The 12,859-nt window shown below is 40.7% G+C and overlaps 1 protein-coding gene across 3 annotated transcripts in view; it reads left to right on the forward strand.

Moving 5' to 3' along the window:
* The window catches only part of FGF14 (fibroblast growth factor 14), a 731,152-nt gene that overhangs the window by 508,710 nt on the left and 209,583 nt on the right, over positions 1-12,859 (forward strand). Inside the window, exon 1 of one of the 3 annotated variants that reach the window (XM_064275253.1) lies at positions 1,355-1,547. The exons of the other annotated variants lie outside the window; for them this stretch is intronic. Within the exon in view, the coding sequence (XP_064131323.1) occupies positions 1,355-1,547 (193 nt within the window). Of the gene's footprint in view, positions 1-1,354; positions 1,548-12,859 lie in introns of those variants that run through there. 3 annotated transcript variants of the gene reach the window in all.

Consider the following 12,859-nt stretch of genomic DNA (forward strand, 5'->3'; position numbering starts at 1 on the left):
ACTAGAATATTGTCACACCCTTTAATATTTCTGCAACCATTTCCTCAATATTCTCCTGGGCTTTGTATCCTACCCAGCTGCTGTTTGGTAACAGCTACAGCAGCTGCCGTCTCCTCTAACTGCTAGAGAGCTGAGTTGGGAAGGGGTTTTTCTCGTACCACCCTCTCACATCTTCTCTCCTTCCCCCCTTCTTGTTCCGTGTCATCATTCCAAAATGACCAGCCTACCCTTCCTGGCAGCAATAGGAAGAGTCCAGCAAGTTTGGGTGGACTAGGTGAAGAGTGGAGGCACCACCCTCTCAGGATACACTCTCCTCCCTCCCAGATTCCCTCCCACCCCCTCCTCCTTCCAGGTTTGGGGGTGCTTCGTGCTGAAGGGCTTAGCTGAAAGGGCGGAAACCACCTCGCCCTCCTACCGCAGCTGAGTTTCCGTGGACCAGGAGCCACGTTAAGATTGAGAAGCCCAGCTAAAGCGCAGAAGCGACGGAAATCAGCGAGTTTTCTCTGAGAAAAAGCGCACCGATATTCCTTCAATTCCAGCTCCTTTGGCCCAGCCTCTTTGTACATCCGCCTGCAATCTATCTTAGCTTTCTTTCTTTTTTTTAATTTTGAAATCAGTATTATATATGCATTTTTTGTTTTGTTTCTGAAGACTAGACCTAGGAGGGAGACTAGGTGAGGGAATGTAGTGGGGTAAGAACTGAGCACTTTGATTAGAGATCTCCAGAGAGAAGATTGCTCTCTCCAGATGCTGATTTCCAAAGCACTTGACAATCACCGGCACAAGCCAAGAGCAGGCGGCGGCGGCGGCGGCGGCGGCGGCGAAACCGGCCGGTGGGCAGCTGGAGCCCGGCGCTGAGTCTCGCCCAGTGCTCTCAGGACCGACCGACGCGCGGAGACACTGTCAGGACCTCCCCTCCATCTGGTGCCCAAGAAGAAGGCGGCCGGCTCTACCTCTCCCTCCCAGAAGACTGGCAGGACAAAAAGGCAGCGCGAGTGGCAGTGGCGGCCCCCGAGAGGGCTCCAGCGGCGCGTGGTGACCGGCGGCGGCTGCAGCGGCGGCCCCACTCCCGGCTGCCGGCGCGGCCGGGCGGCGGCGGACACGACCTCGGGCTCCCCGGACTCGCCCGCTGCGCCCCGGGCGCATCTGCGCGCCTGGCTCCGCGCTCCGCCGAGAGGGCGATGGGTCCTAGTCGGGACTGAGCGTCCCTACCCCTCTCCCCAGCCCCTCGGTCCTTTCCCCTGCTGCTTCCCCGAGGGTGAGCTGCGCTCTGCTCCGCCCCTTCCCTCTCCCGTGCCCCCAGCTCCTCTTCTCTCTGACCCTTTCCTTTGCTGGGCTCATTCCCTGGGCCACCATGGCCGCGGCTATCGCCAGCGGCTTGATCCGCCAGAAGCGGCAGGCGCGAGAGCAGCACTGGGACCGGCCGTCTGCCAGCAGGAGGCGGAGCAGCCCCAGCAAGAGCCGCGGGCTCTGCAACGGCAACCTGGTGGATATCTTCTCCAAAGTGCGCATCTTCGGCCTCAAGAAGCGCAGGTTGCGGCGCCAAGGTCTGTGCGGGTCACTGAGGGGAGGTGCGCCCTCGGATATCTCCCCTACCCCACCTGGGGCGTCCTTGACCTCTCCTAACTCCCTTTCTCCCTCCCTCTTGTCCACCTCCCATCCCCACCCCACCCCAGGTCTCCCTTCTGAGAGCTCGAGCTGGGAGCCTGCTCTCAGGCAACCTGTAGCCACTGAAAACTCAACCCTGCCAGGAGCCGGCAAGTTGTTGGCTCGTTCCTCTCTGGCTGGCTGTGGCTCTCCGAGTCTCCCGCAGGCTGGGCCCGGGAACATCTGTTTCTGCTTGAAGGGTCTTGGCTTCCCCTGAGGACAAAGGCTTAGAACAGGTCACTGTCTGACCTGGAACATTAGGAGAGAATCTTCCTTCCCGGAACACCTCTAAGTCACCCTGGCTGCTCCCAGGCTGATTTCCAGCTGCCAGGAATGTCTGTTTGTGTGGCCTAACTTGGCATCCCTTGTCTCTTGGAAACGTCCTTGGCTCTCAGCAGACACTGGTGTAAGGAGGAGTGGAAGATGTGTGTGAACCAAGGGTTAGTTCAACTGAGATTTACCAGAAAGCTGGTTGGTTAGTGGGCAGCATGGTGCGCTCCGTAGACCCTCAGTCAGATCTTGGGGTTGGAGTGAGGAGGTGGAGCAGTGAGTAAAGAATGGGTCAGAATTGGGGGTTTGGCGAAGTATAAATTCATAATGAGTGTCCGTGTTAATTGAAAGACTGGCGAATCCCATGAGACAAGATTTGCAGACACTAGGTAAAGATGGCTACAATAGTTGCCTGAGAAACAATTAGTGCCCAGCACGACCTTCTCTTGTTACTTTTAAAATGTCAGAGTCTGAGAAAGCAAGCCCCTCAGGAGATGGGGCCCAGTGGCTTTTGTTCCTCTCCCTGCTTGCTTCCACATCCAGTTGCTAAGGGTGTTTGTTTTCAGAACCTGTGGGGTGTTATGTGCAAGAAAGCGGCTTCCTTGCTTCTCATAACCAAGTGGGTTTGGCAGGAAACACCAAAGAACGTATTTACATTAACAGGAACGTGTGTTTGCCCAGCACATTGTATTCTCCGTGTCCAGCTGTGTTTGTTGTAAACACCCGGTTCTTTCAAAGACAGGGGAGAGACGCATATGCTATACATGTGTGTCTATGTGAATGAGTGTGTGTGTGTGTGTGTACACATTTACAAATCTGTGACCAAAAGTTTTACTGCTTGTTGTTTAAAAAGGCTAAAGCTAAGTGGTAAAAAAAAGGACAAGCACTCATTGCACAATTAAGAAACTGGAGATTATTTGCTCTTAGAATTAAGCTTAAAAGGCAAACATCTGAAAAAAATCTCAGTGGAAGTGTGATAAATATAAATGTAAAATAAGAAACTTCTTGATGAAGGATTTGGGAAAGTGATGCTTTCAGACCAGTGTAGAAGCTATTAAGAAAGATGAATTTAGATTTTCCACTGTAGCCCAGAGACTCATCCAGCATGCTTTGTGTTACATGACCAGTTCAGGTGACCCATGGATTGCCACATTATCATGACTTACAGTGTTTATATATTTCATCGGACAGATTATTTTTTAGAATATAGCTTTCACCACGTACCAAAAAAAAAAAAAAAAAAAAATGCCATTGAGTTGATTTCGACTCGCAATCAACCCCGTAGGACAGAGTAGAATTGCCCCATAGGATTTCTAACGCTGTAATCTTTACAGAAGCAGACTGCCACATCTTTCTCCCATGGAGCAGCTAGAGGTTTTGAACCACTGACCTTTCAGTTAGCAGCTGAGTGCTTAACCACTGCCAGGACCAGGGTTCCTTTTTTTTTTTTCCACCAGGTAGAGCTCCAAATCTGCCATCTACTTAAATAAATATTTTCTCTTCTATATAAGCTCATTTTAATGTAAACACAGTGAAAACTGATCATAGGTATTCTTTAAACATATCACCAATAGATTACATTATAAATAAACCCAAAACAAATAGGGACTTTAAATGCTTTGTGTCACATTGGGTGGTGAAAGAGGGTTTGCTCTACACTTCTATATCTCAAGATGGGCGTATTTTGTTTTCAGATACAGAAAATATCTGAGTTCTCTAGCAGTCTGTTTGCCAATTTTTAACTCTGACTGCTCTTTCGGTACTCATGAGTTCAAAACGACACTTAAGCCTCAATTCTCTGAAGAAAAATATATCTGAGGTCATTTTGACTACATTTTTTTTGGGGGGGGTGGGAAATTTCATCAGTTTTTTCTTATATTTCCCTGTACAATAAATATATTCTTTCATGAGGAAAAATATAGATACTATATATCTCTCAAGTATCAGAAAGGAATTAATTTATTAATGTTACTAATTTTAAGCAAAACAAATATTAAAACTTTCTAGGATGTAAATTACACATTAATATATACTCATGTAATTTCATATTATATATAACTATATATAATTATCTGATTATTTAAATAATCTTCTAGAAAATATTTTAAGCATATTCACCTTTTCCTCAAATACTCTCTGTATAGGGAATGGGCCCAGGAAATTTAAAACATTTGATTTATTAATTCAAAAATTCAAATTTCAAGCATGACAATTTTATATATCATTATATTTGAGAAATATTAATTTGACAAAGAGTTACTGAGTCCCTACATATGCCAGGTTCTGTTCTAGGTATAGAAACCCTGGTAGCATAATGGTTAAGTGCAATGGCTGCTAACCAAAAGGTCAGCAGTTCGAATCCACTAGGCACTCCTTGGAAACCCTATGGGGCAGTTTTACTCTGTCCTATAGGGGCGCTATGAGTCAGAATCAACTCGATGGCAATGGGTTTGTTTCTGCTTCTAGATATTAGGTGTAGAGCAGCGAATAGAACAGATTAAGCCTCTTCCACCATGGAGGTTGCAAACATGGGGTAGAAAGTCATGACACATGTAAAAAAAAAAAAAAAACATATGAATAAGAAATTTCAACATTTAAAGTTCTATAGAGCAAGTGAGCAGAGGGCTGAGACAGAGAATCATGGAGGTGAGGACAATGGCAGAGGGATCTAAGGAGATCAGGTAGTTAGGATGAGCCACGCTCAGATCTTAGATTGAGGGCCAACATCTGAGAAGGATGGAGATGTTTGAAGAGGCGATGGCAGGAGCCATGCATGTCAGCAAAGACCCTGAAGTAGAGAGAGTCTTAATTCTACTGGGACAAGCAAATGGGGTGTAGAAACTTTAAGTACACTGTCAAGTATAATACATTTTGACATGTTTGCCAACAGAATATAGACTAGGTCCACATTCTGGGAAAGGGTAATACATATGTCTTTTTTTTTTTGACACTCCATTATGTAGTGATTTACTTAATGTAAAGAGCATAACTAATATTTACGTATCCACTCTAAGTAGGAGCCCTACTTCCACCAACCTCTACCCTCACTGGGTGACTCTTTGTACCAGTCAGCTGCTCTGCTGAAGGACAGAAAATTACAACATGGCTGCTAGTGGGTGGTGGGGCTGCCCACTTTTCCAGCTTCATCTTTCCTCTGCCCTTCCCCACCCCCACATTCCATAGTCTCCAGCCACCATTTAAAAAAAAAAAATTGGGCTCATGAAATTAGCTACACACTTTCAAAGCTGCGTGTTTTGGTTTATGCTTTACTCTTAGCCTAGAATCTTCTCTCCACTTCAGTCTTTACCTGTTGAAATTATCCTCATTTTTTTTAAGCTTGGAGAAAAGCATCATTTCCTCTGAGACGTCTTCCCTCCTTCCGTAGAACTGAACATAATCTACCCGTGGCATTTTATACCTCACTATTATTTATTTATTTATTTATTATTTGTACCTGACAACAGCTAAATGGGTGTACATTTTCAGTGGGTTGGAGTTAGGAGCAAAGTCTGCATTTTCTGAACCTTCATATGTTCTTAAACCTTGATGGAGTGTTTGCTATGTCCTGAGCAATATGCTCATGAATTAAAGTAAAATAAGGAAAAGTCAAGAGGCTTAAAATTAAGAAAGTGTCCTGGAACCATATTGCTCAAAATAGGGTCTTTTAGAAGTAAAATACTTCCTGCGATAAATATATGTATAAAACAAAACATTTGTCATCTCAACATTTTTCATATATACAGTTCAGTGACATTAATGATGTTTTTCATGTTGTTCAACAACCATCACCCTTATCCGTTCCTAAACTTTTCCGTCACCCTTAACAGAAGCTCAGTGTCCCGTAAACATTGAGTCCTTCTTTTTCCCTCCTTCCCAACTGCCCCTGGTAACCACTAATAAACTTTGATCGCTATATATTTGTCTGTTCTAGGTATTTCATAGAAGTGGGTTCATATAATATGTGTCCTATTTCTAAGTCTATGTATCTAATTCATCCCCCTTTTAAGGAATTGGACACTAATTGTATATTTGTGAATTATACACAGAATACAAGAACCTAACGAGCCTCCCTTAGGGCTTAATCGATTTAGTAAAAAATAGATATTTAGGTATATATTAATTTAGCTGAAAATAGAGGAAAGCACAAAGAAATAAGCAGTTTGAAAATAGTTTTATTACTTGGAATCTTAACAAAAGAGAAAACTAAAATAGAAATTGCACGCAGTGACTGATGTATAAGAAACATTTACACCGAAGGGGTTACATTTTTTATCATGAGTTTTTTAAATCGAACAACACCCTTCATTGCTCGTAAGATAATAATCTTCGAAAATATTTGGTGTGGCTAATGCAATTGTTTCTTGAAATCTGCTATTTCGACTATTGCATAAAAAAAATTTTTTTTTTTTTTGCATAGGAACTGTTAATACCATGTGTCATGTATGTTTCATCAGTGGTTGGGTGGGCTTCTAAGAGCATCTGTCCTACAATAAGTTATAGGATGTCGTAGAACACAAGGAATGAAAAATAAGCTACTTAACCTTTGTGATAGTTACGTTGTAATATACAAAGCAGACGTGTAGGTACACAGATATAAACGAAACTGCTTTATTGCTGTGTGATAGTGAGACCATCAGTTATCCAAAGAAAAGGAAGCCATCCTTCTTACAAGGTACCATAGAAGGAAAGAAGTTCTCATCCTCTCAAAAAATAATAGCAAAATGATCATTGTACTTTTTTGCTGCTTCTTCAAGTGCCATCACCACGTAAAAGTTACAAAGACTACCTGCTTATTTTGGCTGTTAAGATAAAAGTAAAACAAGAAAACATTTTTTCCCCCCAAACACCATCCTTCTTTTCTCTTACAAGTGTGTTTTTGAGTTTTCTAAGCCCACGCCTATGGGCGTTTCCTACATATCTTTTGATGATACTAGTTGCTAACTTTCTGATAATCAGAGAGTTTAATAGTTGCGAGTTGTACTGAGTTTAGATAAAATGACAGTGTTTCTAAAATGAAATGTCTCATTTTTTAACACTGTTGTCACATGCAGAGTTTCTAAATAAGCGGTCTTAATGGGAAGATGACTGAACTGGTAAATGAAACAATGTTAGATATTAAAAAAATGTGTGCCATGTTTTCTTTCTGTGGCTTAATTGTTATGATTTCAACAGTCGACATTTGATATATACCCATTGCCATGGAGTCGATTCTAACACATAGTGACACTATAGGACAGAGTAGAACCTATAGGGTTTCCAAGGAGCCACTGGTGGATCCGAACTGCTGATCTTTTGGTTAGCAGCCGTAGATCTTAACCACTGAGCCACCAGGGCTCTACATTTGATATGGACTTCCAAAAATGGTTAATACCATAGTGGAGCAATTAGCAAAGTGTAAAATAGTAGGCAAAGTAAGACATAAGTAAGCTTAAGTAGGATGGTCTACTTTGCAATGCATTAGATTCATAAACTGAGTTGAGAAAATAGTACTTCATTGCCAGTTACCTGGTGAAGAATTCCTCTAACATTTCCTAATAAAAGATTTCAGAGGGACCACCACTTCCCCACCCCCAACCCGAAGTAGGGTTACCATTACCAATTACAAGTTTCAACTTATATTTCAAGTTAGTAGAATTGTAATTCTGAAATTATAGTTCTTCGACATTTAGCCCCATGTTTCTATTATTCGTTAATAACTGTTATATATAAAGTTACTGTGAGAATAATTATTTTCATCCTAGACATGAATCTTTCCTCTCTTCAGTATAAAATGATAAGCGATTTAAATTTTATTTACTTAATTTAAAAAGAGTCACAGAGATGTAAAGGAAAAAGGCAGATGAATTATTTTTCAAACTGATTTCCACATTTATACATGTATCTGGAATTCTAGTTGCCTTTATATTTTCTCCCCAAATGATAAGAAACTTTATTTCGAAGGACTATGATATTTAGATAAAACAAAGTGTATATGATTTTAAAAATATTATTGTTTTAACCCCTGGTGGTGCAGTGGTTAGGATCTATGGCTGCTAACCAAAAGATCAGCAGTTCGAATCCACCAGCCGCTCCTTGGAAACCCTATGGAGCAGTTCTACTCTGTCCTATAGGGTCGCTATGAGTCAGAATCGACTCAATGGCAACGGGTTGTTATTTTAACATCCAAAGGCTAAAAAATCAAAGACACCACAATGGCATACTCAACCATGTAGGAGACTATATTAGAAGGTTTAATGCAATTTAAAGCCAACCGCCCATGTTGGTGCTACCTGAAAATAAGTAATTCAGTACTTTTACTTATAATGATCCCAACATTCATTTTGAGAAACTCAGATCACATGGATATGTTACTGTTTACTGGGGGGGAGGGGAGGGTAGTAGGGAATACGAGAAGGAATCTGGGCACGTTCACTTTCACCATTTTATGATAGTTAACTGCTTTGTCATTCCAGAGGAAACCCTCTTTTTTTTTTGGTGAAATATATGTTTCACTCTATGTTTTTCTCATTCTTTGATGACAGGTTTAATAGGGACACGTATGGTATGACCATGGAGAACAGCTACTTAACAGTCAGTGTTTCATCAGTGCCCCACATTAAACTGACACTCCACAAGTACTTGTTGAATGAATGAAAAATCCCATATTTCTCAGGACATACATGTAGCAGTGATATAGTGTGAGAATTGAATTCAATTCACATGTAGCAATGGCTGCAATTGACAAGGTACTTATTAATGTATTTAACAACTGTCTGCGTGACCCTGTTTCAGGGGCTATGCTATTGAGAACCACTTAATTCCCACAACCACCCTAGGTGATGGGTGTACAAGTATTATCCATCCATTTTACAAGTTTAAATCCACCATTTGCTTCTTGGAAACCCTACGGGGCAGTTCTGCTCTGTCCTATAGGGTCATTATGTGTCGGAATAGACTCAATGGCAATGAGTTTGGCTGGTATTGGTTACAATCGAGGAACCTGAAACACAGAAAGTTGAATAAATTGGCCAAGTTCACATAGCTTAGTAAACAGTGGCACTAAGATTAAAATCCAGGTTTCCAGTCTGGTTTATACATTTGTACATGTATTTGGAATTCTAAGTTTCTTTCTAATTGTACTTTATAGTATTTTCTCCCCAAATGATGAGGAACTATGTTTAAAAGGACTATGATATTTAGGTAATACAGAGAGCAGGTCCAGAAACCCTGCTCTTCACCAAAGTCAGCTGTCTATTGCCATATGTTTTATATTCATTCTCTCAATTAGTTGAGATTCATCACCATTTCACAGTGTGGGAAACTGAGGCTCAGAGACTTCATGTATTACCAAAAGACTTTCATTTAGCAAGTGATACAGCGGCATTCAAAGACAAGTCTGTCTACACTAAGTCTTGTATCCCTTTACCTTACCCCCTCATGCTACACCGTTTCAGTTCCTTAAGACATTGTGAGCTCCTCATTAATGAAAGTCACGCTACTTTAGGGCATATGGTAGATGCTCAATAGGTAAACTTGTTGATTGGGTGAGTGTAATAGTGTTTGCCCTGATTTAAAGACAAATTTGTGGGCACTGGGGGGAGGAGAGAAATCCTGGTGGCGTAGCGGTTAAGTGCAGTTCGAGTCCGTCCGGCACTCCTTGGAAACTCTATGGGGCAGTTCTACTCTGTCCTATAGGGTCGCTGTGAGTCGGAATGGACTCAATGGCAGTCGGTTTTTTTTTTTTTTTTTTTGGTTTGGAAGGAGGAGGCAGAAGAACTAAGTGCTATATTTTACCAAACCACTTTTGACATTGTCTTTGTTTCCAGTGATTGTCTGGATAAGACACATGTTGGTGTTATCTCCTTAATGAATTGCAACATTGACCTGAAATTCTGAAAAGGATTAATTTAGAGCGTTTTCATTAGTATGTAATTGATTTTCATGTTACATTCTTTATTTCATTCATTTTTCTGAACTATGTATTCTGGACATTTCTTATTTCTAGTAAGGTACGTCAATGGGTATTTTCCTTATAGGCCTAATTGTAGGTTATAAACTGAAGCAAACCACAAACAATAGGGTCACAAATTAATCATGAAAATCACAGACTCTGTTAGAAATCTAGATACTGTTCATGTTGTATTTGCTGCTTTTTGAATTAACACATTGGCTTTCTTCATGAGTTCTTAGATCTTATTCTTAGTACTAATACTAGAAAAACAAATGTAATCTAGTTTAATTTGTTTGTAAATTTTATTATGCGCTCTATCGCGATGGTGCACAGATACTTTTCTGACTCTGGAATTCCCTTACAAATCTAGTTATATGGTATTTAGAGATTTTTTTTTATTGGATTATATTATCTGGCTCTTCTTTCCTTGCCTTATTTACATGGTAAAACTAATGAGTTAATTCAACTGTCTAATTCCTTTGTACCTGCGCTTACACAGCTGGTTTGGCACCTACACAGCCACATGGATCGGTCTCACTTTAAGTTCACAGTCAGTAACCTCAAGTGGGCCTTTAGGACATAAAAAAAAAAAAATCATTTCCATTTTATGGTAATGTTTGTGTCCTCCTTTCTCTTCAAATTTCTCACACTTTCTAGCCCCTTTCTACTCTCAACTATGGCTTTGTTTTCTATTTCTCTGATAAAATAGGAATAATCAGAAAATTTTTCACATACTCCACAACTGCTTTTATCCGTCTGTCTGCAGATCTATCCATATACTCTTCTTTTCCTGCAGAACTTTGGGATGAACTCTGCTGTTCCTATCTAAGGTCAAGACCTTCTCAAATTGTGCAGAAGACCCTCTCTCCTACTCAGGGCATAACCCAGTCTTTCTCTCTTCTGCATCATGAAATGTCTACATTCTGCTCTACTATTCTCATCAGGATATACATATGCTGTAATTGATCCCATCTTAAAAAGGAACTCTGTCTCCATCATGCATTTCTCTCTAGCTATTGAACCAACCGTCTTCTTAATTTTTTTTTTAGCCAAACTCCTTTAAAGAGAAATCCCCAACGCCTCTCCTTCCATCTTTCTTGAACCCTTTCCAATTGAGTTTTTTCTCCACCAATAAACTGCTCTTGTCAAAATCACCAATGACCTGCAAGTTGTCAAAACCAAGGGACTATTCTTTACTTATCCTGCTCATACAGCATTTGACCTTCAAATGTTTCACAATGAATTTGTATTTTTTACTGTAATGTGGGTAAAGTTAGCATCAAAATACTTTAAACATATTCTTGCCACCAAAAACCCTTCATGAGATCATCTTTCCATAGTTATGATAGATCTGAATTTCTAGGTGAGTCGTATTAATGTTCCTATAGGTCGCTATGAGCCAGAATCGACTCGACGGTGCTGGGTTTGGTTTTTTTTTGGTTTAGTATTAATGTGTTACCTGCTGCCACCATGTGATATGATGTCCTGCCAAGCACTGACTCAGGCGTACCGCTGAAGGCAGTATTTGTGGTTTCCTTACTTGGCAAGCCTATTCCTTTCATCACATCTCTTTGTGTTGGCCTGAGTGATGTGTGTTCAGGAAATAAATGGAGAGAAGAATAGTCTTCTTAAGACTTAGTCTTTTATTTATTGTTTGTCTTGGTACTCAAATATACTAATTTTTGACTAAGTAGTCACCACTTTCAAATTCTAATTACTAGCATACCAAAAACCAAAACCCGTTGCCGTCGAGTCAATTCCCACTCACAGTGACCCTATAGGACAGAGTAGAACTGCCCCATAGAGCTTCCAAGTAGTGCCTGGTGGATTTGAACTGCCGACCTTTTGGTTAGCAGCTGTAGCTCTTAACTGCTACTCCACCAAATAATAATTGGTGAATTAAAATTTTCGTTAATTTTATAAATCCCAAATATGATTCAAATTGAAGCATTATGTATAAATAGTCATAAACTTAGTAAGAACCATTTAACATGGTTTATTTTTTGGGTGAGACTGATATATTTGCCTTTTTATTGTCATGTCTGAGAGTTTCAAGTAATGCTAATATGTTCCCGTCCATACCTGTTATATGTAGACAACTATGTTACATATATGATTTTTCTTTTTCTTTTTTACTCATGTTAGAATGACATAGAACTTCTGGGAGGTGTTAAAAATCACGATGAGCTGGCAATTGTAGTATAGGAATAGATTTATAGACAGAGTTCTGTTATCTCCAGGGACGATATCAACTGGGTTTCATGGCTATTACAGGAAGATAATATCTTTTCTCTGGAAACACTTGAATACTTGTTATATAATACTTGATATGGTTTGTTTGCTTTCTTTAGAATTCAACAATTCTATCCCTTTGAAGATATCTTTAAGATAGTGAGAATCTTGTTGCTTAATGCAATTTTATCCCACCACATGCCTCATTTTATCTCTTTAAATTTCTGTAAATAACTCCTGCCTATCCTTGGATACGTTACTCCCTTCCAATATTTCTTCGTGGCTTTTTTATCCCCTTTACCGTTTGGTCAGGTTACAATTGTTTAACTCTATTAGTCTTTCTACATAAGTAAATGCCACCAGTGCCTTAATCATTTCTGTGGCTTAGATTGTTCAATAATTACCTCATCCTTGTTCCAGCAAATGAGATGACTTCTATTTTCATGAAAAGAATTTCATGCTGAGGTCAAACTTGAGGTAGAGGAGACTGAACGCATCTGCTGTCTCCCTTCCCTCTGCAGTGGGGATCTGGCTTGAATGGAGGGAAGAGGAAATGGTGCAGTGGTTAAGAGGTATGGCTGCTAATCAAAAGGTCGGCAGTTCAAATCCACCAGCCTCTCCTTGGAAACCCTATGGGGCAGTTCTACTCTGTCCTGTAGTTTGGCTATGAGTTGGAATCGACTCAATGGCAGTGGGTTTTTTTTTGTTTACGCAAGACACAAGTAGCCCTGGTGGCAAAATTGTTAAGTGCTCGGCTGCTAACCAAAAAGTTGGTGGTTC

The sequence above is a fragment of the Loxodonta africana genome, chromosome 23, assembly GCF_030014295.1.
Source record: "Loxodonta africana isolate mLoxAfr1 chromosome 23, mLoxAfr1.hap2, whole genome shotgun sequence".
Taxonomy (NCBI): Eukaryota; Metazoa; Chordata; class Mammalia; order Proboscidea; family Elephantidae; genus Loxodonta; species Loxodonta africana.